The sequence below is a fragment of the Balearica regulorum genome, chromosome 6, assembly GCF_011004875.1.
Source record: "Balearica regulorum gibbericeps isolate bBalReg1 chromosome 6, bBalReg1.pri, whole genome shotgun sequence".
In the NCBI taxonomy this organism is placed as follows: domain Eukaryota; kingdom Metazoa; phylum Chordata; class Aves; order Gruiformes; family Gruidae; genus Balearica; species Balearica regulorum.
In genome coordinates, this window is record NC_046189.1 from 16,401,332 (window position 1) to 16,427,349 (window position 26,018).

Sequence of the window (26,018 nt, forward strand, 5' to 3'; positions counted from 1 at the left end):
CTGTATGCTGTAGAGACTTGAGAGTAGTGTGGAAGCCTGCGGTTCCAGTGCTGCTGCTGCTGCAGAGAAATACTCAGATGCTCATAGTGAAAGTTGTTATGCTTCCTTTCATGTAACCATGTTGGGATACCAGAGCTACTCAAATCAAACTAACGTGGTGCCATGCACAGCTGTTGACTCTTATCTTCTGAATAGTGCAACCGTGTTAATGCAGTGTTGTGCTCGGACTTTTCAGCAGGACTGTTGAGTTCTGATGACAACTGCACTGATGTGTGTATGGTCCTTCCTCTTGTGGAGCCACTCTGGGTGCCTCGGCAGTCCTGTTGCACAATGCTGTAGCCTCTCTTCCTTCTCTTTTGGGATTAACTACAGGTCTCTGTGTGTGTGATCTGAAATGCAATTTATTAATTGTGCAGTTCTGTGTGAAATACTCTCATTTGGTTGCCACTTTATGTTCTGGTTACTTTACTGTAGCTTGAATTGTAATATATCAGGAACTAGGGTCCATGATTGTCTTTTAATTGTCACCAGTGAAGGATTTTAAGTTACAGACAGGAAGAATGAAATTCGGTATGTATTGCTTCATGCTTCCAGGGATGGGAATATATTCTGGGGTATTTTTGCGTGTTTTTTAGGAAAAATCCACCCCCCTAAGTTGCTACTGTGCATAAGATATTTTCATTCTTAGATTACTCATGCAGACATTGGGAGTTTTTCTGTTTTAGTTCCTGTGAGGTAATAAAGTATACAGTGCTTAAAGTCAGGCGTATTGCAGATGGCAGAACTTCAGGAGTCTTATGGAAAGCAGCACTGACAAGTTGGTGTAAATTATATCAGGATTTGGGCTTTTACTGCACATGTATTAAATGTATGCCAATACTTTGTCTCTGAAAATTTAGTTTTGTACTATGTAGTATTGAGCTACTGAATATTTTGGTTTCTGAGAAGATCTTCTTTACTAGCTTCAGTGGAAAAGGCAGTCGTGTCTTCCAAATGCTGAGTTTTTCCCGAAGTCTGTGGTAGGCTCTGAGTTTTTACTATAGGATTTCCAAATTCTTAAATGTCAAGTACTGACCTTGAAGATAAAGGGATTTTCAGTTCCTCTGTTGGTATAGATGCCATCACTATGTCATCTGTGGCTATTCCAGGGCTGTTCCAGGCTCTCTGAGAATTAAATAATCTCAAAAGGAAACTATTAGGTTGTTTCCAAGACCCTTCTATCCTTCTGGCCACGTTGTGATGGGGACGCAACGGTCTGCCTAAGCGGCATTTAGAAGAATACTTCTGACTCCTTCCTTCATGCCAGCGTGACCTCTATGTGTGCCTGCCTGTGTCTGCAGATGAGCTGAGTAGAAGCTGAAAAATTCACCATGTAGGACTTGTTGCCCTCACAGGCATGAATCCAACAAAAGTCTTGTCTGTTTTTCCTTCCATCTCGGATACAGTGGGTCAGGATGGTTTCATAATGCAGTTTGCCTTAGGCTTTAAAAGGCCAGGTCTTTGCACTTTGCCAGTGGTGCAATGTCTCCTGCTTGGACTTGTATGTAGTAATTCTTCCTATTTTAGGAAAAGTCTTGTCTTTTACAGCAGTCACTCCAGTCAAGTCAGAGAAGTGCCAGGTGGTTGCTTTCTCCCTTTTTCCCTAACCTCCCATCCCCAATAGTTCCCCAAAAGTCTTGCTGAAGTTGTCCTTTGTCATCTGCAGTTCCCACCATGCCTTATTACATGTGGTAGCTCAGGTAGCCTTGGCTCTTTCAGCTTCTAAATAGAACTCAAAACTCCAGCTTAAAGTTCCCAAACAGGTGACATCTGGTGTGCATGGGCTTGGTCAAGTCATGCTCGTGTACGCGTAGTTCTGCCCCATTGCACTGTTTCTGTGGAGCTTTTGGCAGCACGATTATCAGGCAGATTTCTTTATTCTCCCTTTGATTTCTGCAGCTTCTGTCTCCTAGAGGTTTTTGGCTACCGGTGCTCGCTGAGGATTTTTGATGGCTTCCTTTGTTGTTCACTCTCCAGACCTCATAGGAAGCTCCCCAGCAGCCTCTTCTCCCCTCTCAAATTAGCATGACCCGTTATGAATTTTGTGTGTTCTCTGTTATAATGAAGCTTTGGGCAGAAGTAAGGCCTGGGCAGGCACCTGCATGTGGAGCCTGAGGGAGCAAATGTGTCAACTGGGAACGTGGGCAGTGTGAGGCACGGCTCAGCTGCCCCCTCCGAAATGCTGCAGTTAGAGACCGGGTGTGCAGCTTGGCTGAGCCTTTTCTTCTCACCAGAGCCAGATACCCTCTGACTCATTGCTGGTTGCTTGTTTTTAACAATGCAGTTGGCATTGTGATGAGAAGTAGAGCTCACAGTCAGTAGTTACTAGTTTTTCCTCTGGCTTCTTTCTATGTGGCTTTCCTATGCTGTAAATATAATCACTGAAATCAAGAGACAAACAAGACTTCTCTCTCTGTATTAGTAATCCAGCTCCAAACTAGAGCTTCTCATTTTAGATGCTTCTTCAAAACTATAGCATAGAAAGCTATCTTAAGTACCAATTTGAATATTCTATGTGATTTCTGGAAGTTCCCAGAAGATAGTAAGAATGACTGAATAATGGAAAAAAAAAATCATTTACATTCAAGAACAAATGCTCAGAGCAGATTTTTTTTTTTTTGTGTGTTGGTAAAGTTTAAAAGCTAATGAAATGTAGGGGATCAGCAGCAATGGGTGTGGGATCATTTGTATTGTCGAACAGTTTCAGTACAAATAGTGTCAATTCAGTTGTCTTTATGCTGTTCTTCCAAGATGGCTTATTTTTGCTGTTGAATGAGAGCTTTAATCCTGATATTTCTTTAAAGCCTTCAGCATCTTTTTAAAGATTGCCACAGAATTTTCCAATTTACAGTAATTGCAGTTTTTCAGCAAATTTCTGTGAGATAGGAAATGGACCAAGACTGGCACTTGCTCAGTGTTTTACTGGTATGTGAAGTCCAGAGGCTTTTGATCATCATGAAAAACTTTTTCTAAATGTAGTTTCTTGTGTGTGTAGTGTACTTGACTGAAGGGTGTATGAAGTTGTTCTCTCAGACTGACAGCATGTAGGCTGGACTGAGTATTTGGATAATAATAATTTGGATAAAATTTGCTTTTTTAATATTAGTAATTGAACATAATATTCTAAATTAATTTACAATAAGAAAGGAAGATCTCCCTAGCAATCCAGAGGTTAATGTATTATTGAATATATATTTTCATAATGAAGTGAAAAAATCAATGTAGTGTTTAAGCATACTATTCTCATATGTAGTATTCTATAGTTCTTGTTGATATTCATCTAAAATGTAGATTTATAAATATTCTATATAAGTGCAGCAATAAGGAAAAAAATCACTGATGTATTGCAACAGTGAAAGAGTTAGCAATAAAGGACTTAAAATTAATTCCGAGTGCATGGTGGCCTGCTGCCAAGGCTATTTAGGAACAGATGTGGCTGAAATAGATACCAATAGTCTGTTTGGGATATCTAAAGTAAGACATCTGTCAGTCTATCGGTCAGTCAGGAATAATGGAAATGGGAACTGGCTGTTACAAAATGTGAATTACTGAAGTTCCACGTTGGTCAAATTCAAAGCTTTTGATTCTACTTCTGATGTGCAGAGAACATAACTTCTTGAAGTGGTTATCTATTGTCCAAATAGAAAAACTATTTTTAAGGAAGAGACATAAAAATAAATAATAGGAAGTGTAACTGAGAGTGAGATGTATATGTATCGCATTAATATATGGCTTTAAGATGTAAACTGAAGGAAGAAAACCTGCAGTTCTAAACAATCCCATGGTGTCTGAACTTGTAAGAGACTCTTAATTTTTTTTCAAGGAAATCCATTAGATTAATATATTTTAGATAAATGTTGCAGGAAACTACAAAAGAATTTGTTACTCTACAACCTTTTATGAAAAATTAAAAATATCTAAGGGAATGGAGTATGCTAATTAAAGGCCTCTTAAAATTTGTTCTTTATTTCAGGCGATTTCTAGATGTGATGTCTTGATTCTCTGTGTGTCTTTTATCCTTTATCAGCAGCTCAGTTCATGGCTATGTGTTTGTGGAACAATTTACGTTGTTTCATGCTCTCTGATGTTTTTCCTTGTATTTCAGATCTTTATGCACCTCTCTGCTTATGTTGAAAGGGATTAGCATAACCTGGACATCTAATAGTAGCTTTTGTATGTACTTTAATTCTCTACCTCCAGAAAGAAAGATCAGATATTTAAATCTTTGTTCCAGAAAATAAGCTTCTATGCTAGGTCTTGCAAATTGTATTTGTGTGTCTTTGGGTTTACGTACATGTTAAGCTGCATGTGTGTTAGTGAGTTGGATTCTGATGCTACATGAGTTTGAAATAACAGCATCTATTTAGCTTTCACACAAAGTAATATGGCCTTTTCTTTTTAATGCAAAACTATTTATTTTGGTGATATTGTGGTTTGTGTTATCTTAAAGCTCTTGTAGGCCATAAAATGACAAGTTTTAGACCTGCCTAAAGGTGATGGGTTTTGGTTTTGTGCATTTTTTTTCATTTTTGTGTGGTTTTTCTTTTTTTTCCCCCCTCTCAGTTCTCCTGTTGCAGTATGTAATAATTATGCCTTGCCATATACTATTATAGATAAGGCAATTCTCTGCTTTATTCATCTCCTCTGCCTGCCTGGTGAGTGAGGGACGGTGACTGGCTGAAAGCTTGCCGTATTATGCATCGTCAGGCAGCTGGCACGCTAGTAGCAAGCCAGACGTAGCTGGTGCTGGTTTTTGGCTGCTGAGAAGGCCAATTGAAGAAAGATAAGTTGGAATCAAGGAGCAATCAAGAATACTGTGGTGGGGGTGAGCTGATATATTAAGGCAGAATAAGGGTTTTGGTGCAGTGCCATATGGGTGTGGGAGGGATTTGTGGGTACTGTGGAGAGGGATATTAGTGAACGGAGGGGAAACTGAAGGTGTTGCTGGGCAGATAGGAAGACATGCAGGGTGGTGCTATAGCGAGTGAGGTATGCGTGATACAGGGTAGGGAAATCCCTGGAAAGTCAGAGGCGGCATAATAAGGTGGTGAAGTACAGAGAGGTAGGATGCAAGTTCATTAAAAAAATATACTATCAAACTTCCATGATTTTCCTGTTCATAGAATAATTGCCAACTCTTTTGACTATGCTTTCTGTGCAAAGGTGTGCAAGAGTAAATTTATGCTCTTGCTTATACAGCATGATGGAAAGAATCCAAAAGAACATATTAAAAAAAAGTTGATATACTAACCAATCTTTGATGTCCATGGTAGTGCTATTTTCGTGTTCTTGATAGTGCTATAGGGCTAAGAGCCCCTTCCTCAGCATAAATTAATGTTCTTTTTAAATCATTAAAAACAGTACGCAGTCAAGTCCCTTATCTAAGCATAAATCTTGTATCTCAGTTTCTGAATTGTCCTGTTCTTCAGCCTTTGTGAAACGCTATTTTTTTTCAACCCTCTTTCATATACTAGATGCTGCTGTAGTCTTTTCTTGGTTGTCATTTTGCCATATCATGTCCGAATTTGTACCCCTCTACGATGCACCTTTATTTCTTTTTTGTTGCATCAAATGTTGCCATCTTGACTTTCAAATGTAGCTTATTGGAAAATGTGTGTTTTCTTTCAGGCAATCCCTTAGGTTTAGCAGCAGTGCTCTGTAAACATTCAAGAAGCTAGGTAATTCCTGAAATCTTGGGTTTTGTTTTGGTTTTTTTATTTGTTTGTTTGTTTACCTTTTAATGTCTACAGGAAACAAATACATCTGATTAATAGCTTGGCAGGGTAGTTGTGGGGATCATGGAGCCTAATGGCTGCTTCTATGGTGAACCCATATAAGCTTGCTTCCATAGCTGTGACTATTCATGGTAATGTTCTTTTGCATTTTCTTGTTTTGTATCTTGGCAAAAGACATGCTCAGATTAAGGCATTTCTATCTTTTTTTACAGTTACAAAATAGAAATCAAAATAAAGCAGGAAAGTCTGTCATCTGCTCTTGTTGGAGTCAAAATAAACAAAACTTAGATAAACAATTTTCCTTTCACTGCAGATAGCTTATTTGTTAACTATGTATGTTACAAAAGCCACAAGTAAATAATAGATGTTGTTGCAATTATGCAAAACCCCCCAAAAAAATATTGGGTAGAAGGAATCCCTTTTTGTTTGCTGTTTCATTTAGGTATATCCAACTATATTATGCACTGCGTTTAGAAGGAAGTTTTTACTTCAGTACAAGTAGTACTCTAAAAATATTTTTATCCTTCTTAGACAATTTCTGAAAAAGCCTAAATGGCTGAAAATCTGAGAACATAAACCTGAAGAATTGAATAGTCTTTGTGTACCTTAACGTTAGTGGGTCATGGAACTAATGTTTTCCTTTCAAGGAAATCAGTGGTCCTGTTTTTTTATGACTTATGTTGTAACAGTACGTGCAGACAAAAACCCATAATGTGTTGAGTATGTGATACACGTATTACCATATTGCCATAAGGAACTGCTATTATGTTAGACACCAACTGATTTCGTGATAGTGTTGGATTTCTCTCACATATGCTTATGTTTTTGTACAGATGATCCTTTAGGAACATCTGCTAGTTTTGTGGTGGTATCTGCTGTTTCCTTTCAAAATGTGACCTTTTTGTCATTTACCACTGGGACAGCTATAGAATTGCATTATACTAAGATCCTTTTCTAAATTGATTCCTGTCTCATAGACATTAACTGTCAATCTTTTGGGTTAATTGAGTTTCACCATTCTCTGAAATACTACAGAGTCGAGTGCAACTGTAAAAGTTAATAAATTAACCTTTTAAAATACCGTTTAATGATTTTTATTTTTCTTTTTAACCTGCTGACTTGATAGTGACTAGAACTTCCTCCTTCCAACTGTCTAGTTGGTCTCAAAAATACTTGCGTCTGTAGACTAAGTATAAGGATGGTAGTTCTCAAACTATTTCACTAGGGAAGTAGTTTTGGAACTCCCCTCTTGCAGTTTAGGAACCCTTCCCCCTTAGCTGAATTGCAGATAATATCCTTTGGACAGTGATACCAGTTTAGGATCACATCTTCAAGCACAGCTGAATAAGTAAAATTGCAAGCACAACAGAAATTCAGTTGTGCATGTGGCTCTGCAACTGGCAGGGAAGTCATGACCCTGTAAATGCAACCAAAAAAGGGTTCTTAGTGTGTTGGAAACTCCTCCTCTCAGATGAAATACCAAGACGTATTATAATGTTTCCTTCACGCATAGTTGTTATCTGGGTAACTGGATTTTATGTAGTTACGATGAAAAGTTGAAGACATTGGTATTTCCTATTTCTGCACTTTGGCTGAGCATAGAAATCCTTTTTGTAGGACTTCAGATTTTACTATCAGACTGTTTTGCTGTGGCCCTCTGCAGGAAAAAATGGTGTGTTGATATTTTTGTGTGTGTGTAATTTGGAGAAATGGCTAATTATTTTGTTTCCAACATAGGATGTATGCTTGTATAGAGATAGTGTTTGTGGTTTTAAAAGTTAAATATGTATTTAAGCATGCAAGAAAATTAATATTTTGAAAAATAATTAGACTTCCGATACTTCTTTAGCATCATTTATTGATATGCATTGTCACTAATACAGTTATTTGAAACTGTATTAATTCCAAAGGTGATTTTGAAGTTAAAAGTAATTGACTTCATACTTTTCAATGACAATGCTGCTAAACGGAGAAAAATAGTTAACTCATTTAAAATGTCTGTGGCTTTCTTGGTTGAACTTAAATTTCTTTATGAATATGTATTTTGTTATTATCAAAGTATGCAGATTAAAAATGCACTATTGAATGAGAACATCTTGTATCCTGTAAGGTTTCAAGGTAACTGTTTTCCTATTGTTTCCTCATGGAGACATAAAAAACCCCCTCACAATGTAAATCCAGCAGAGCAACAAGAAATGTCCCACAAATCTGGAAGTTTTGTGATACTAGAATTACCATTATTATCAGCTCTTGACAAATCAATAAGCTGTGTTTCACACAACATCCCAGTCCCCATTATTTAGGTACAGCTATCAGGATTGGCTTGTTTGTGGTGTAGGATAGTATTAGCTATGTTTATCTTTTGGGAATGAGTTTGGTGCTCGAAGATGTGTGCATTTGTTTGAAGCCTTGACCTGTATTTGTATCTTTATCATTCTTGTAAGTGGGAGCATTTAAAAATGCTTATGTAGAGATTGAGAGGGTGCTTCTGATTTTATTCCTTCCCCAAATTTTCCTAGTTTGTTTCTTTTTAAGATTAAAGAATATCCTCATTTTATTCTTTGATGGGTAGGTATTTGATTAAAAGAATTTTTTTGTATGATTTACGTTTGTCATTCTAGCTAAATATTGTGAAATCTTTCAACATAGTGTCTACTGTAAATGACAAAGACTGAATGTTACTTTATGAATGTTAGAGATTAAAGAAAACAAAAATAAAGCACAGAACTCATCTCATGCTCTTTATGTCTATCTATCAATGACAACATAGCAGCTTTGAGATAGATGCAATAAATGTGTAAGCTCTTTGGTTGCAAGACCAAGCCACACTTAATTTGGAGGTTTTGTAATATGATTGTAAGCCAGTGCATGTAGAATGATTGTAAGCCACAACACTTAATTTTTGTAAAATTTGAGCTCAGAAGCCAGAGTGGATCACAAATTATTCTCATGATTTAGAATTAAAAATTATTTTCTATGCTCACCATTTGCTTTATGTTACAAAGAGTTACTAGTTTTCCTTACTAGTAGTATGGAAGCTGCTGTTTTCTCTCATGGTCTGTTAGAGGTAACACACAGACAGATATGTTTAAAAAAAAAAGGAAGATAAAAGGTGTTTGGAAAAAAAAAATAAGTTGTAGGTCTGAATTTTCATGTGAGCCTTTATGCATGGTAGCCTTTCTGTAAGGGATTTGATGAAAGAAAATTCTGCTACTTATCTTTAAGATCTGGTGCAACTTCTTCCCTCCTCAGCTTCTTGTTTAGTTGTAGGTGTAGGAATATATTAAATCTCTGACAAAAAATATGTACAGTAACTCAGTTTACCTTGCAGTTCTCTAATCTAACGTGTAGCTGTTTCTTGCTTGTGTGTTGCAATTTTAAACAAATGGTCAGTTCATGAACAGAATTGAATGCTGAACTCTGGATTTCCTGGCTTTTGTCTGTTTGGGCTGTGTAAGATGGTAGTTTCTTAAATGCTTTTCAGTACAGAGTAGTTGCCGTAGTTGTCGGTTTATTTGAACTGTGACAATATATCTCTTCTGTCAGTCCATACACTCAAGTGAATATAGGAAAGTATGCTTTGCAAAGCTCAGAAAATGCAAAGCAACAGATGTTATGTACTGCACAATTATACGTATCCTGGAAACAGATCTTTACACAGTGCAGACAGTCTTGGAAAAACAAAATTTGACATACAAATGATCAAGTTAAGGGTAACAGCAACAAATATGTATGACTAAATATAATGCTGTTTTGCAGATACTGTTTTGAGTAATTAAATGCTAATCATTCTATTAAAAAACCCTGTTTGACAGATGTTTAAAAATCATCTTTATATTTTTCTGTGTCCTTTCAGTACAGTATAGTAGAAATAGAATAAGTATTCTCACTTAAAAATAACACTGTAGGAAAATGGCTTTTTTTAAAAAGTCTATGTTATTCTAACTTAAGAAAAAATTCTTGTAAATAAATTGCTAAAAGTAAACAGGAAAACTTGCAGGATAACTTGCTGTCTTTCTGTGTGAAAACAGCACATCCTTGCCTGGCTGCTCTGTTGACTGTTCTGAAGATGGTTCAAAATGAAATTGCTCCTGTCCAAGCCCTCTCCCTGGTATGCTTTTTGTTGGAGGAGTTTTTGGAGACTTGTCAAACTGCTCTGTCAAGAAAGGTGCTGAAAGATTTCCTACCTGGCTGGTTTTGGGCTTCCTAAAGACTTGCTCTGTCACATCTATATAGTGTAACTGGGGGTGAGGTAATTGGCTAGGGATCACAATTATCATAGCACCAGGGAATAATACATTAACAGTTAGATGGCTATAGATAGTGCTAACTCATGCCGACACCATACTTTGATATGTTACAATAATCAGGGAGAAGGTTGTATATAGATGTCTATTTTTAACTTGGTTTTATTTTTATTAAAGGAAAAATAACATTTCTGAATATTTCATGTGAAATGTAGTCTTTCTTGGTCACTTGAATGGAACACACTCATTAAACAAAGCTGTGATTAAGCTAAGAATATCCTCCAGATCCTTTTCTGTTCCATAGACCTTTTGCGATGGAGGAGTAGTAATAACTTCAGTTGCTTTAGAAAACATTGCTTAGCAGAAGAAAAGAGTACCTGATAAATGCTTGTAGTTTTTTTTCTTTCCTTTTTTTTTTTTTACTGTAGTACAAACAAAAATGAAATAAAAAGGCTTTTTTTTTTTCACTTACATTTGTTGAGGAGTTAATTATTTAAAAAATGATGGAAGCAAGCAGGTGGTGTTTTTGAAATTTCGTCCCTAGGTCTCACTTGTTTTATGGAAACCATTTGTGGAACGTACACACAGAAATGCAGTACTGAACTTACAATATAATTTATACATATATGCTTATTTGTCTTGCTTAAAGCAGCTGCTACTTTTTACATCTGCAAATTTAGCAGTTTAGCAATATTACTTTGTATGCAGGAACAGACTAATAAAATGAACTTACACTAAAAAGAAAGCTGTTCTTAAATATGTTTCTCTTTGGTTTATGTTTCTAATGTTTGTTTTCTTTGTCTAATTCATGGAGTGAAGGCAGTCTGAAAAGTTCATAGTGCCATAATGTGGTCTGGAAGGAGCATGGAAGAGAAAAAATGGCATGAGATAAACACAGAAGAGCAGAAATGCTGGATTTGTTTGTTTGGGGACTGTTATAATAGAAGTGGAAAAGCATTTAGAGATTGTCAGTTATGTCCTACAACACTGCTTCAGAGATATGGCCGGTTTACAGATTTGAGAAGGCAATGGGACAGCGAGTCCGAGAGTTGATATAAGCATAGCGTAATTGTATTGATCTCTTATTTGAATGCCACCAGCTTGGGATCAAGATCAGGAGCTGTAGCTAGACCATTCCTTATGCATATGATCATAGGTTTATTATGTGTAAAATGTCATCTGTCACTCAAACAGTTGTTAGGATTATTACGTTAAGGATCATTAGAACATAAATAGAGACTAAAGCAGATGTTTGTATGCTCTGTAAACCAACAGTTATTTAATCACATCTTGAATACTATGTGCAGTTCTGGTGTTCTCAGTAAAGATTATGTGGGACTGAAGAAGGTTCAGGGACTAACAATAATTAATGGTAAGGAATGGCTCCTGGATGAGAGTGACAGACTAGGCCAGCAGTCTGTCACTCTTTTTGACCTGAAAGGGAGGCAGTTGAGATGGGGACTGGAGAGAGTAGATGGCAATGGCTTTCCATCTGCCAACATAAGAAATATGGTGGAGCTAGTAAGAACCAGGCTCAAAACAAAAGGAATAACCATGCAGCAGGTAAGAGAACTGCAGAACTTACTGCCAAAGGATATTGCTAATGCTGAAAGATTTTGGGGGTTCAGCTGGAGATGGAAGGCCTCATTTGAGTGCTGTTAGATGTGTAGAAACTGCAGTCAGTTCAGGGTGTCCCAAATGAAAATAGGTGGGGACTGGAAAAGTATTAGTGGGAAACAGAATAAATGCTTTATTCCTTTGCTTCTCTTCTCTTAGCGTCTGCTTATGGCTATGGTTTGACATAAGATACTGGGACAGATGGACTTTTGTGCTGATCTGCTATTGCTGGTGTTACTTACTAGAAACCAGCTAAATTGTATTTAAATGATAGTTTATGTAAAAGCACACACCCCGCTAGTCTGTAACTCCATCTGTATTTGTACTACTAAGCAAGCTTTCCGGGTTGAATTTGAACTTCAGTTTACCTAGCCTTCCATTTGCAAGGTACTTATTTTTATTGGTGGATCGATAGAGTTTAAAGAATGTATGTTCTTTGTCTGACAAAATATCAAGAGGTTAATTTTGTTAAATGTTGTTAAGAATTACAAGACAGTATCAGACTGTATAGGAAACCTGTATTTCTTAGCCACAAGTGCCTTGAAAATATTGCTTGTGTATATGTTTATAATTACTATAGCCTTGGGGGTTTTATTTTTATTGTGGAGGTGGGAAGTTAAATTCCAAATACAATAGCTACACTTGTATAGGATGCGAGTCTGAAACGATTCCAAAAGAGTAGTTTCATCAACTTTAACATTAGGAAAAAGGGCAACTTCTATATGTTTAGCTGGTATTTTTCCATAAATCTCTTTTTTGGAAGATGTCTGATGTTCACAGGGTAGAAGACAACCCTCAATGTAAAACATCGTTATGTCAACAGCTTAAAGATGTGTGTCAGGGTATCTATAGTAATTGATTGTTGAACACAGGTGATGACAATTTTCTTGCACTGGTTCACTTTAGGGCTAAGTCAAAGATTATTGTCTGATTTGTAATGTGTGGTGGGATATGTGTAGAAACTCAGATTTGTTAAATTGACTTTTAAATGAGCAATGTAAGTTTAATATTGTGATAGGGGAAAATTTAGAATAGTAACAATAACACACATACTGTGCAAATGCCTGTTGGAGACAGTCTGAAGATGCATCTCTGTTAGTTGCTCTATGGGTGCTTTGGCTGTGAATCTCTCTGATCCTGCAACTGTGTGCAGGATCTTTATGCTGTGAGTAAAATTGTTAGGATCTGCAAGTAAGATATTTGCTTCAACCTCATAGTGGTAGTCTCTGTATGTACGTGTCCATTTGGTGTAACGCTAGCATTTAAATTTTGGGGGAGTAAAAATTCTTATGTATTATGAGAGATTTGAATTGTATCTTTGTCATCTGATGTGTTTCTCCAACAGTGAAAACTCTGAATTTTTTTTTTTTTTAACATCTTGATCAGTAGTCTTTCTGTTTGATTTTAGTACTTCTTAGTACTAGGATTAGGAATAGATATGTGAATGTGGTATATAACTACAGTTACCATACTGGAGTTAAGAGGAGTAGATAGGGAGATGTCAAGGAATTTGCTTAAAACAGATAGAAGACTACTTGTTTGAGGCTATTGGTGCATGCAAGGATGAAAAGCATACATCATGGAAAATTTGGGGGTGGTTTTTTTTGTTGGTGTTTTTTTGACTGATGTCTCTGTTTTGAAGCAGTTGATACACCTGTCAGAAAGTAAGTAGGTTTCTCTATGTAACATGGTATACTAATGTAGTTTGATGTAAAAGTGAAAGTTATTTCTATGCTGATAGTTAATTTTGAATTTCATGGTACTTAATGCTAGAATTTTATTCACAAAACATTTTATGGATTCTGCATGTTCTTTAAAATGCATTAATTTATTCTACTTTATGCACTGTTTATTACACAAATCAAAACCAAGATGGAAATCTTTTGATTTTTGAGAATCTCATGAAAAAGTTCAAATAATATGTTTTATTATCATTTATTCTTATAATTCCTGAACTGTGTAACAAATAAAATATTAAAACAACTCAAAGTGCTGGCTTTGCCTTATAACTTTTGAGTGTATTTTGATTTTCAAAATAGCATAATTATAATTTTCTTATAGCCTAAACAGATATTCCCCAGAATTACTTCTTTCTGGAAAAGATTTTGTAGAGCTGTTGACACTTTATCAGTGTCTTATGTACATGGTTTGAAATTTAAATTTGCTTAAAGACATTTATTATTTACAATTTTAGTTTTATTTAAACGTAAGCGTATTGCAGTGTGTATTCAACAGTTCTGCTGCTAAATGAAGTAAGCATATACTTAGCTTGCTGTGCTGATACATGGGCACAGGTGGACATCTTGGTAGTAAGCACCATGCAGTGAAACACATGGCACTACACAACATGGGGCAAAGAGCACGCAGTTTGAATTAGAAGTCATTTTATGGATACCTTGTAAATTTGTGCTTGTTCATATACAGGCTGTAATTTCTAAAAAGGGTGTACATGTTTTTATATTGAACATTTGTGATATGCACATCGCTCTAATGTAGTTGACCTTACTTTGTGGCAAGAGGCAGTATTGTATGAGCCTGTTTATGTCAATATTTTAATAATTTATCTTTATAACTGCTTTTGTCTATATTTATAGTAACATTGGCACCCTGTGTACAGAAGATACAATCAGTGCTGAAAGGAAACTTGCATCCATCTGGAAGCAATAAACTTTTCTAAAAGACTGCACAGTGTTACTTAATCCTGTGATTTCTTACTGTGAGTGAAATTAAGGTTTGGTTCAGTGGTGTCACATCGTATTGGTATCAAATCTTTTGTGAGAGCTTTGTCATAGTGTTAAGCTACAAACAAAATTTTAAAATTGATGAAAGTCTAAGAATGTAATTTCCTCAGCCACAGGATTATGCATCACTGTAAATGTAGTCAATTCCATATAATAACAATAATTGTAATTCCAGAAAGCTTCTGGAGTATTGTGTTTTGTAAGCTTTCTCTTTATATGAAAGGCTAGTTTGTATACTGCACAGTTGACCTTAAATTTTGTATTGTGTTCTAATTAATTTTTGTACTCTACATATATCTTGTAGCATAAAGTATATTTTTAATAAGCCGAAATACTTTACAAAGTTAGAGGAATATGAACAGTTCCCCTAAGAGGAAGTGGAAAAAAACATTTATATTATAAAGATTATCTAACAAAATTCTGTGGGGTTTGTTGTTTGTTTGTTTTTTTTTTTTTTTAAGTTTGTTACATGTGTGGTGTGCACGAACAAAATAGTATTCATTCATCCCTGCAGGCAAAGTGGTGTAGCTTACATTCTTCCTATTCCTATGTGGCAACTGAGCTGAAGAGCGTTGGGTGAAAGAAGGGTTTTATGCTTGTCAGGGGACTCTGGTGGTGCTGTTGCCATCTCTTACCCTTGCGATAGTGTAGAAGGTGAAGATAAAATGATACAAAGGATGGCTGAGTTTATAAAGAAAGCTACTAAAAAAATAATTAGACTAAAGATCCATGAGAATAAAGCTGAACATGTAGCTGTTAATCAATGAGAAGTTCATGGATGTGCTTATCTAGCTGCTGATAGCTATGCTTTAATACCTAAAAGCATGACTTGCTAATATACATGAATTACCAATAGCTTATGGAAGGAAATTGTCCTGTGTTTAGAATGGGATGTGTCTGTTCTTTTTTCCTGAAGAAAAAGGTGGTTTGAAAATCTTTACCAGAAAAGACAAAATTTCAGGTATTTGAGGCATGTTCAGTTCCCTGAAAGTGGGACACTGATATGGATGGTTTGTAAATCTGCATTTGAAGCTGAAGCAAATCTCGTGCCAGTAAGAGTCCAGGTAGAACTAATTATTAACTTGTAGTTAAACTCCATGATGTCATGTGGCCATAGGAGGTTATTTTGATTCCCCGCACCCCTTATTTTTTGAAATGACAGAAGTAATTGCCATGATTACGGCATAAATCAGTAGGTACAAAACAGTGTGTATGTGTGAGATTTTTTCCGAAGGAATGTAAAATTAAGCTCATATTTCTTCTTTGGGGATTCTTTAGTATCTTTCAGCTCTGCTAGCCCATTGTATTAAATAATGTAAGTCATTAGATTCCAGTGTTCTCTTTTTATTTCAGAAATCTCTCTCTTTAATTCTGTTATATGATGGTTGTATTTTTGGTCTGTGTCATTTAATCTGATGCTTGTGTTTGCAGAGGTTTTATAAAATGATGGAAATCGTTGAAGTTTGTTACCCAGTTGTTACTCTGAAGTTTATGTAACTCCTTTCTCTTACTGCATGAAAAGCCCTGAAGTTTCAGGCACTTAATAAAAGTTTTGCTGCTACTTTTCCAATCATATTCTGAAATTAGGCGGTATGTGGGCCACACTCTTAACATAATATGTAGAGCCTTCTATAGTAAATTTATTTTCAGTGACCTCTATCTTGGTGTGGTGTTAATGAGAAAATGTAACTATTAAAAAGCAAAGTCTTTGATGCCTGCATCCTCTCAAATGCTTCAGGTTCAGAATCACTCACTATCTGCCTTGCTTCCTTTCCACTAGCATTGTTGTTCTGCATAGCATTATTCCCAGTAGATTTTCTTGTTAGGGGGCATTATTTTTCATTTCATAATCTTCTTCAAAATCTTTGTTGGAGAATGAAGTGGAAAACTCTTCCTTAAGGTGAAGCTTCTTGTCTGGAACAGGATTAGGCCTTGTGCTACGCTTTAATCACACTTTTCCATGGACGTATTTATTCAAGAAGCTATTTGGCTTCTTTTAAAACTACCAATTTCAGTATGTTTTTTCTGACAGAGTTCTGTTGTTAGCCTGTAATTAATAAGCAAGGTACTTCATTGCTCTAAAACAAAGATGGAACAAGACACTAACAAAAGCTTGATGGATAGATGTCTAATGAACAGAGGGCCTTGTATATGTCCTGCTGGGCATCACAGAGTCCCAGGATGCTGGGTGCAAGAGTCACTCCTAAGATGTGGTCACACTCAGAGGGGAAGTCCCCAGGTCTGGCTCCTCTCCAGGGGGAGTCAGCTCCAGCAAAGACAAAATTTTAAGTCCTTAAGTATGGTCCAACTCAGAACTTCAAGGACTACACCAAATGTGCCCTGAAGCTGCACTTCCTGCAGTTGCTGTGATGGTATGATGCTGCTGGGCACAGGGGCATATAACTGCAACAACCCTCTTGGTTCGATGAGGATGTTCAGAAGAGTGAGGATTAGTTTTTAAAAGATGTGGTAGAGAGAACAGGGATGGGAATCAGCTGGTCAAGGGATCTTGGGGGAAAAAGCCATTTGAAACATGAAGAGAGACAAGAGAGGAGAATGAAAGGTAGGAGGTTGCAGTTTTAGATGTGTTTTCCCATGCTGTAAATATAGTAAAATTACCAAGAAATACCCTGAGCAAAGAAGGAAAAAAAACTTTTCACTTTCTGTGGGTTGTACTGAAACTTGCACAACACTGCTAAAGCCAGTTTTTATCATTGTATTTATCACATTGTGTCTTTTTCTTTTTATTATTTGTAATAATTACTAAACAGAGAAATAAAATAATGTAATTTCTGTTATCTAATATAAGCCTTTATCCCATGATCTAGGATTTGCATTGGAAAATTACTGTTTTGGGTGTGGGTTATTGGTTGTTTGCTTTTTTTTCTGGGATTGAGTTGAAAAATTAGTCTGAAATACAGATTTGTTCAAGAATTTTTTTTTTAGTATATCAGTTATTCTACATAATAATTTTATTTTTAGAGATAGCTATCTATGATAGTAGTTTAAAATTAGATGACTTCTGTAAGCCAGAATAGTGAATAATGGCTTTTACTGCTATATTAAAATAGTGTGTAACTTCCTATCCAGTGAAGCTAACTTAGTGTGCCATTATAGATTTGTAAAGTGGAGGTTTTTTTCTGAGGCTTGATTTTTTTTTTTAATTGATAAGATGTAAATAGAGTTCTAAAAGAGTAAGAGAAACCATTGCGCATCTTTTTCAGTTCTTGCTGACTCTTGTTGATCTGTGTTTGTGTGATCTTAGGGGAGTTAGCAATTGGAAGTGAAAATGCACAGCAGATTGGCTCAAACCATGTTGACTTCCTCCTGATGAAAGGAGACAGTCCCAGTTCTTCCTTCTTCCCTGTTGTGTATTTTCTTATCACTGTGAGGCATCTCTTGTTTTGTAGGACTTGTATGGAACTGATTATATTAAACAAATTGTCAGAAAACTATGACAGCAAAAAAAATAAAGTGGACAATCTATGTTACTTTAGGGAGTTGAATTGACTTGGCTTGGTTTTGCCAAGTGCCAGACATAAGGAAAAGGGGTGGACCTACATAGTTGTGGCTGGTGAGTGAGGGCAGGTGCCTGTATTGGAAGAGGGATTAGTGGCAAAGTATTGCATTGGCTTGGCAAAATACATCACCCTCAGGTTCTCTAGAGAAGGAGAATGAAAATTGGTTGTATTCCTGTCAGATGTTTTTAAGCTCAAATTTCTGCCCTGAAGGAATACAGCTGTTGCTGCAAGTGACTAGCTGCCATTAAAAGATGAAGTTAGTAGTTCCGCTCTGCTTTTACTCTCCAGCTCTGGAGGAACTGAGATGCATCTCTTCAGTACTTTGTAGTACTTTCTGAATTTCTTGCTGTTCCCAAAGAGGTGATTACACACAGTCCAAGAAACGTTTTTCTAGACTAGGGCCTTGGTTTTGTTACGCTTCTCTTAAAACATCATTTAAAAGGACTAGAGTAACGTAAAGGTAATCTTCCAAGAAAACCCAACCCCTCCCCAACCTGGGCCTTGCTGTACCTTCTCTTCAGCTTACTGTTTGATGCTCTTGGCAAGCAGAAAGTGCAATTTTGCTTTCTCTGGTAGCAGATGAGGGTAAGAGGCATGGCATCAAATTTTGCTAAAGGTGTTGCATTACCTGTCTTTTTGAAATAACAAAACCAGAAAATTCAGATGTTCTGAAAATGGCTTTTCTGTCTCATGTTTAGAGTCTTTAAATTAATGTTAAATAGCCTGACGAGCTATAGGGTGATTCTCAGCTCTTCTGGCAAGAATGATCATACTTGCTACTTTACATTTCTCATTGCCAGTCCTTCTTAATCAAAGTTGTAGCTGAAAACTGTAGAGGTTTTATGAATCAGTTGCATGCTATTTATTGTGCTTTGCAGGCTACAGTAAGGGAAAAATGGGCTTGATAGTTAATGAGTTAATAATTGCCATTTTATATGCATAGACATGGTCACATTAATTTTAAATATTCCTGAGCCTAAATTTGTAGACATATTGTCAAAACTAATTTCATTTTTTATTTGATTTATTTTCTTTTTGGTTTTATATTAATACTGTTATATTTTAGTGTATATACTGGATGGTTATTTTGAAAATAGTGTTCATACAGTGTAGGATGATCTGTAATCAGTTCTGTAATAACCACTGTTGATCACTGTATTTTCTTTGGTATAGTCTTGATGATTTTTATTTCTAATTCTTTCTACTATGTTACACTGGACTCAGCTATAGCAATCAACTATTAATGAAGTAAACTTTGAGAGTGTAATGGGACAGAGAGCCTAAAATGTGTAAGAGATTTATCTATTAAATGTAGTTAAATGGGGCTAGGTGTCTTGCGAAAGGTCACAGGAAGAATTTATGACCAAGGAAGTATAACCCATTTTCCTTTCTGTCCAATTCCCATACTTGAATTCTACAGTCACATTTCATATGTATTTTCTACCGTTTTCCATGTACTGAGATATTTGTTATGGAAATTAAGTCCTCACTACCACTTCTAGATGTTTGGCCTCTATGGTAGGAAAACAATCCAATAAATGTTTTATTGTTGAAGTGTTGGTGTTTATATTTTAATAACATACTTCTCTTTACAAACTATTCTATTTTTCAGTAATACCGCTTTTTTCTTTGTGTATGTTTTCATCAATTTTGCTGTAAACATGAGATAATCTATTTGTTTAAAGCCTAGTTTAACACTCTTAGCTAATTAAAATTTGGTTTGCTGTTTACAATTAAACTGTATTTGAATGTATTAGCCCCTTACCCTTTGATTTGTCTGTGTGTGGTGTATTTAGACTTAATTTTTTGTTAAGTAAGAGATTAAATAGGAAAAATGTAGGATAGTCTCATTGCTTGAAAGCAGTGGAGAGGGTACATGGGGGCATAAAACTTCCTAGAAATTCATATATCTAGGCAGGCTTTTTTTCATGCTGCATTTAAAAAAAAAGAAGAAAAAAAAAAGTGGACATGTGCAGAAACTGTGAGTACAATTAGCGTCAAGCAGATAAATCCAACTCTAATCCTGTTTACGCTCTACATCAGACAGATGTGCTGAGATTGATTTAGACAAGCCCTTGGCTTATAGTAATTTTTTTTTAAGTGCCATATATTCTGTTTTTGTTAGATCTTTGTTAAATGTTAAGTGCTGTTAGTTTTACTCTTCTCTAACGCCTATAACCTACTTTATACAGGTTCCCTCTCTGCTCTCATGATGACAGGGCAGCCTGGTAGAAGAGATTATCTTTATTCCTTGTAATTAAATTGACTTTTTTTTTTTCCAGAAGATACAACAATGGGAAGTGGGTACTGAATTAAATAAATAGCATGATATCTAATAGATGTATACTTAAATCTCTCGCAAGAACAGATGGTACCCAATATCTTTCTAAGTAATGTGAGAGGACAGTTAATGTCCTGAAACAGCTAGCAATAACCAATATGATACTAACGAACCAATAGGTTTTTTGAAGTTAAAAAAAGTGTCTAATACAATATATGTTTTATTTTTAAAGTAACCTTGGTTGTTATCACATACTAGCAATATTTTTATAAATGTATCTCATGACTTAAATTTTCTTTATCCAAATTGTTTTATAAAATTTTACTGCGTTTGTGATGATCTTATTTTCAGTAAAAATAGAAGAAGAAAATTATAGAATATACTTAGTGGCTTTTATGCAGATTTCTTTAGTGAAAATTGGCTGTCCTAATCCAACTAGCTAGTTCAGTATTTCCTCTACAATTAAAAACTTGAAGATGATGTTTTTGTACGATTCAGTACTCCTACAGTTCAAATGCTTCTCCAAGCTGTATCTGGAAATGTATTCCAGTAGAACAACTAAAGTCAAATACTATTTTTGAAAATGTAGTGCTGCATAGTAAGAATGTATTATTTTAATTTTCAAAAGTTTTGATGTGCATCTGAGCAACACAGGAATTTGATAAATACAGAGTAAGAGGAAGATGTAAAAGTAAATAAAAATCTTGCTGAAATAGCATGAAAAGAAAAGACAAGCCCAGCCTTACCTGGCTTACGACTAAATGTCATTCAATAAAAGCCATTGGGGGAATAAAAAGTATTTTAACAGGCCTTCATTAACTTGATTTGTGCAGGACAAATAAGCTAATGTTTGTAATTTATTTGTTATTAGCATAACAGAATTTGTGATATTCTCAGCAAAACTAGTAGTTTAGTCTAAAATGTTTGTTTAAAAATATTTAAAAACCAAACCCATTTAGCATATGTGTATTGGTTTGGAGGAATAAATGCTGCAGCTCGATTGTTGTTATAATGCTGCAGGGCAATTGTTGTTATAATTCATGTGTCTTTGTGTTTACCCATTTTCCTAAAATGTTGAGCTTGCATGCTGGAATTTTTAGTGGTCTGTACATCTGACAGAGAGACTTTCTGGAAAAAGATAAGCAGCCCCCTCGAAAATGCTGTTATTAAAATTAAAGCAAGTCTTAAATAAAGGCATGAAACTATGTAGTTCTAGGTAAGTGATTCAAGGATATCGCAAGTAACTGTTTCATTGAAGGTCAACAAAGACTGTTCACCCCCAAATGCTTTAGAAGAGCAATATGAAGTGTGAAAAAAATCAAGATCTTGAATTTGGTAATGTTAGTATTGAGGTTGCTTGTACAATGTCCACTCACCCTCTGAGTCTATGCAAATGCATAGTTCATACTTATGAGTCATCGGAATCATACTTTTTTTTCTTTTCTCTTGCAGAAAATACCACAATCATTGCAGTAGTTTAAGCTTTGTTTTGTTTTCTATCGTTTGGTGAGTTTCCTCCTGTTTATCTGTTGTCTGCAGTGCAGATTTTCAGAAGTACACAATTCCCCATGTACTATCTCAATGCACACAAGCATTTACTTGTCACAGTATTCCTTCTAAGAATAGAATGATTTCAGTCCAATTTTACAACTTAGTAGCTGACATATGGAGAAATTAAGATGGTAAAATGTGCAAGTTGGAAAAATATGTGGGAAGCATAATAAGGTCATGCTTCTATCTCTAGCAGGTTATTTGGTATGGAACATGAAAAGGTGGGTTGGTTGAGAATTGTCAGGAGAGGTAGTACTGACTTGAGCTTTAGCTGTGTTAGCATAGCTGAGGTGCAATCCTCCAGGATTTCTGGGTAGAAAAATGTTCACTGCGTAGTCTGGTTCAAGAAATGATGTTGAGAAATGCCAGCGTTAAACTGTTACAAGAATTAACACAGGCTTCTTTTTCCCAGTCAGAAAAAGAGTGACTTTCTGAAGCCCTCAGCTTCATCTGGTGTAAAGAAGTAGGTGATACATGATTTTGCAGTCTCACCTGCAGTGCTGCCCGTCTTTCCCAGGAAGACAGTTTATTTAAAATAGACTTTTGCAGCTTCTCCCTGGCACTTCAGTACGGCGTGCAGCAAATATTCATCAAAGCGAATGTTATGGGTTTTGCTATTAGGAAACCACTTGACTGAACTGTTGCTAGATTTGGAAAAGGTTTCTGGTTTCCAGCTTTTCTTGCCTTGGGCTGCAAAGGGACTTTTATTGGTCTAGTGTTGCAGATCTGCTGTACTTAAAAAGAAATCAGGGAATCTTTTCATGTCCAGAGTATCTGACACCTGCAGGAATGGTTGCATTTTTCCTTCAGCCTGTGTATTTGACGTTTTTGAGGAATCAGGTGTTTTACAGCTCAAGAGAGCAGAATACGGAGAAGCCTGTACCACAGTGGTTCGGTTGATACATCTCCAGGCAGCATTTGGAACTAATGTCACTGCAGTGATAGTGTCTGCAGCCACAGGGTCCTTGTGTATAACAGCCCCAAGATAAGAAAACCTTCATTCATTTAGTTCCAGCCCTAACACAAATCTCCCATGGGATGAAGGTCTTGAACTGTCATGAGAATTTTTCTTTTACTTGTCTTCTAAAGACTATTTTTCTTTTACTTGTCTTCTAAAGTAAATTCATAACTTGAAAATGAAAGATAACATGGGTCACATGCTTTTGGTTTATTTTTCTATTTTTGCTTGACTTTTTTCTGATATGTCTCTAGTTCACATCCAAAAGGCAGCAGTTGTATCAAATGAAAAAATACATTGAGCATATAGTCAGCTTGGGTCATAGCACACTTTCTGATCTATGACTTAGAATACAACTGCTGAGATTGCTATGATTTAGGAGAATACAATGAAGAATTTACTTTTTGAATGAAAAAAAAAATTGATTCACTGTTCTTAGAGTCTGCAATTTTACTCTTTTTTTTTTTTTTTGAATATCAGAAAAGGGATTAAATAACCTCTTTGAAACAGTGTTATCTGTATAGCTGGATACGTAACCTAAATAATAGACAGTTGGTAAAAAGAACAGTGATTGAGGCAAATGATATGCCATAAGTTTCAATATTGGCATGAACAGATGCAACAAGTGAAGCTAGAGACGAAGCCATATCAATTTTTTTTTTACATATTACTTCTAATCATATTGATAATGCTTCTTTTTTTTTCTTTTTTTTTTTCTTTTTCTCTACAGGTGATTCCAGTATGGTTTTACAGGCTCACGAGGAGATAATTGAAATGAAAGATGTATTTTCAGTAAAACTGAAACGTCGTCGTTTTGTAGGACAGAAAAAAGGTGGTACTTTATTGGGTATCACGATTTTTAAATGCTTGAATAAAGAAGAGAATAAACTAACAGATTGTGCTATCCATTTAAATAACTTAAGTGAAGATCATTGTCATTCGTGGTTTAGACATCTAAAGGAAATTTTGAATGGTAAGCATTTAATTGGGGTTCATGTCATTATTTCAGACTTGTTTCTATTGGCAATACATCAGATTGAATGAAGCTTAGAAAAATATTTGCCTGTGGTGATTAAGACACACAGATATGAATGTTATTGCTGAAAAACATTTACTTCTGAAGTTTTACATGGTGAAGTGTAAAATTGAGGGAAGTGACAATAATTGACTATAAAAATTAAACAAAATGATGCTATTTTTTGGAAGTTATATTAAATAAGTAGCTTATGGTATTCTGACTGAAGAGTCTTTTGGGAAATCTGTTTCTTAAAGAAATAAAATATATTGTTTATGTTTTCAATGGAATTGCAGCAAATCTGATGGTATTACAGTTGTTGCAGTCCTGGCAACTCTTCAGGGACTTCCTGGTGACTGTTTAAAAGCTCCCACTTGAGACCTGCAGGTTGTTTAAGAGACTAATGGGAGAGGCTTTCCTCTTCATAAATTCACAGGTGGAAGTGCTCTTAAGGTTCTGTAGGACTCTTATTGTATAATTTGATACAAAATGTATTGACACTAGCTAGTGATGAGAGCCAATTCTTTATTTTAAAAATATCTTCCTGTGTTTGCCTGGGCTAATGCCAGTTTTAGGATGCTTTGTTTAACCCATGGTAGTTGTATTTTTTTCATGGAAGCTGTATCAAACTTAAGAAAAAAGTATTCACCATTTAGAGGGGAAAAAACCCCCAACCCCACAACAAACGAAAGCTTTTCACTGTAATTTAATACCATCAATATTGGAAAGACACATAGCACACTTGTGACTTAAAAACATAAAACAACAACAAACCCTCACAAACCAAACTCTCTGATTTAGCTCCAAAATGTGTCTCTGTTTACAGACTATGGCAAATGAGTTTATTACAGAAGAAAAATGATCCATCTTGTAACAGACTATGAAAACTCCACCTGCATTGTTAATACTGAGCCAGATTACAGAATTCAAATCTTACATATCTGTAGTGTTTGTAGTAAACTTTCAACAGCAATTTTTAGTGTACTTCTAGTAAAGGGACTTTGTCAAAAGCAGATACTAGAGAAAGTAAAATAGCATTCTTACATTGTTTGCTTACAATATGCTTTGGATTTTCCAAATAAAAATGTGTCTTAAAAAGTGCCTTCCCTTGCCCCTTTTCGAAAGACTTTATCACAAAATATCTAAATCTGCAGAAGTGCCAAGATTCTTGCAGATCTCCAGCTACCCATAAAGGCAAGGACATTTGCATAAGGAGCAAATGTCTGTTTTGTTCCCAGATTACCCTCCATCTATCAGGAGCAGTGATACCATATGTTCACAGAAAAAAAGCTGCAGTATCTCTTGCTCAGGTTGCCTTGACTTCGAGGTGCTGGCTCTGTTTTATAGCTTTGTAATTGGAAGCCACCTGAACCTGAAAACAGCATTCTGTGCAGTGTTGCTGTTTCTAGTTCTTCCCTCAGCCACAGTCTTTCTCCAGAAGCTCAAACCTCGTGCAGACTTTTCTTCATCTCTAATCAGTACATTTTTCTTCTTTCTTTTCACTTTGGGAATAATCAGGACTCAGAGAGAAAAAAATAACCAAACACAATCCCCCAAATATTATTTACTAAAGTGTATATTGTTTTAAGTTCTGTAATTACAATAAAAGTAGTTTTCGCACTATTACATTTTGAACTCTGAGTAGATATTCAAACTGCCTTTCTATTCAGAAAATCACCAAAAAAGCAGCAGCATTTCTTCATTCAGTGTGGCAGAGACACATTATCAGTACTTCAAACAATGATGGTATCGTAATGGTATAATTCAGAAAAAAGTCTTCTGGTTTAAAATGTACCAAACATTGGTAGGAATTTCCCAGTGGGATACAAGTCTGGACTAAAAGTATAAAATGCAGATAAGTTCTCTTGATTCCTCAGTAACTGAAATCTCAAAAGGCACATTGATATATGTCTGCTTGAAACGGTAATGAATTTTCATAGTTTTTGCCACAGCTTGTTTTCATTAATAGTGCTGGTGACAACTTTGTTACTCAACTCAGACTCAAAACTTAAGTGTCCATATTTCTTTTTTTCCTAATCTATCTGATCACAAAGTAAATTTTCATTAACTGCTGCATTATTGACTTGAAGGTTTTTATTGCTTCTAGGCTAGAGCAAATTAAAAGCAGGTGATTTACCAAAGTAGAGTCTGTATATGTTTGGATATCGCTGTCAGTAAACATGTACTTTCATTTGTGAGAATGGCTAAATATTACTAAAAAGTGTGTCTCCTTTGAAAATAAATGCAAGTTCTATTTGTTTACCTTACTCTGACAAGTTTTTAGATTTTTATGCATATACATTAATTAAGGAA

General features: G+C 35.6%; 1 protein-coding gene across 2 annotated transcripts in view; it reads left to right on the plus strand.

Moving 5' to 3' along the window:
- The window catches only part of CERKL (CERK like autophagy regulator), a 54,729-nt gene that overhangs the window by 1,355 nt on the left and 27,356 nt on the right, over positions 1-26,018 (plus strand). For both annotated transcript variants that reach the window (XM_075756503.1, XM_075756504.1), the window contains exon 2: positions 23,421-23,663. In XM_075756503.1, the coding sequence (XP_075612618.1) occupies positions 23,421-23,663 (243 nt within the window). The remainder of the gene's footprint in view (positions 1-23,420; positions 23,664-26,018) is intronic.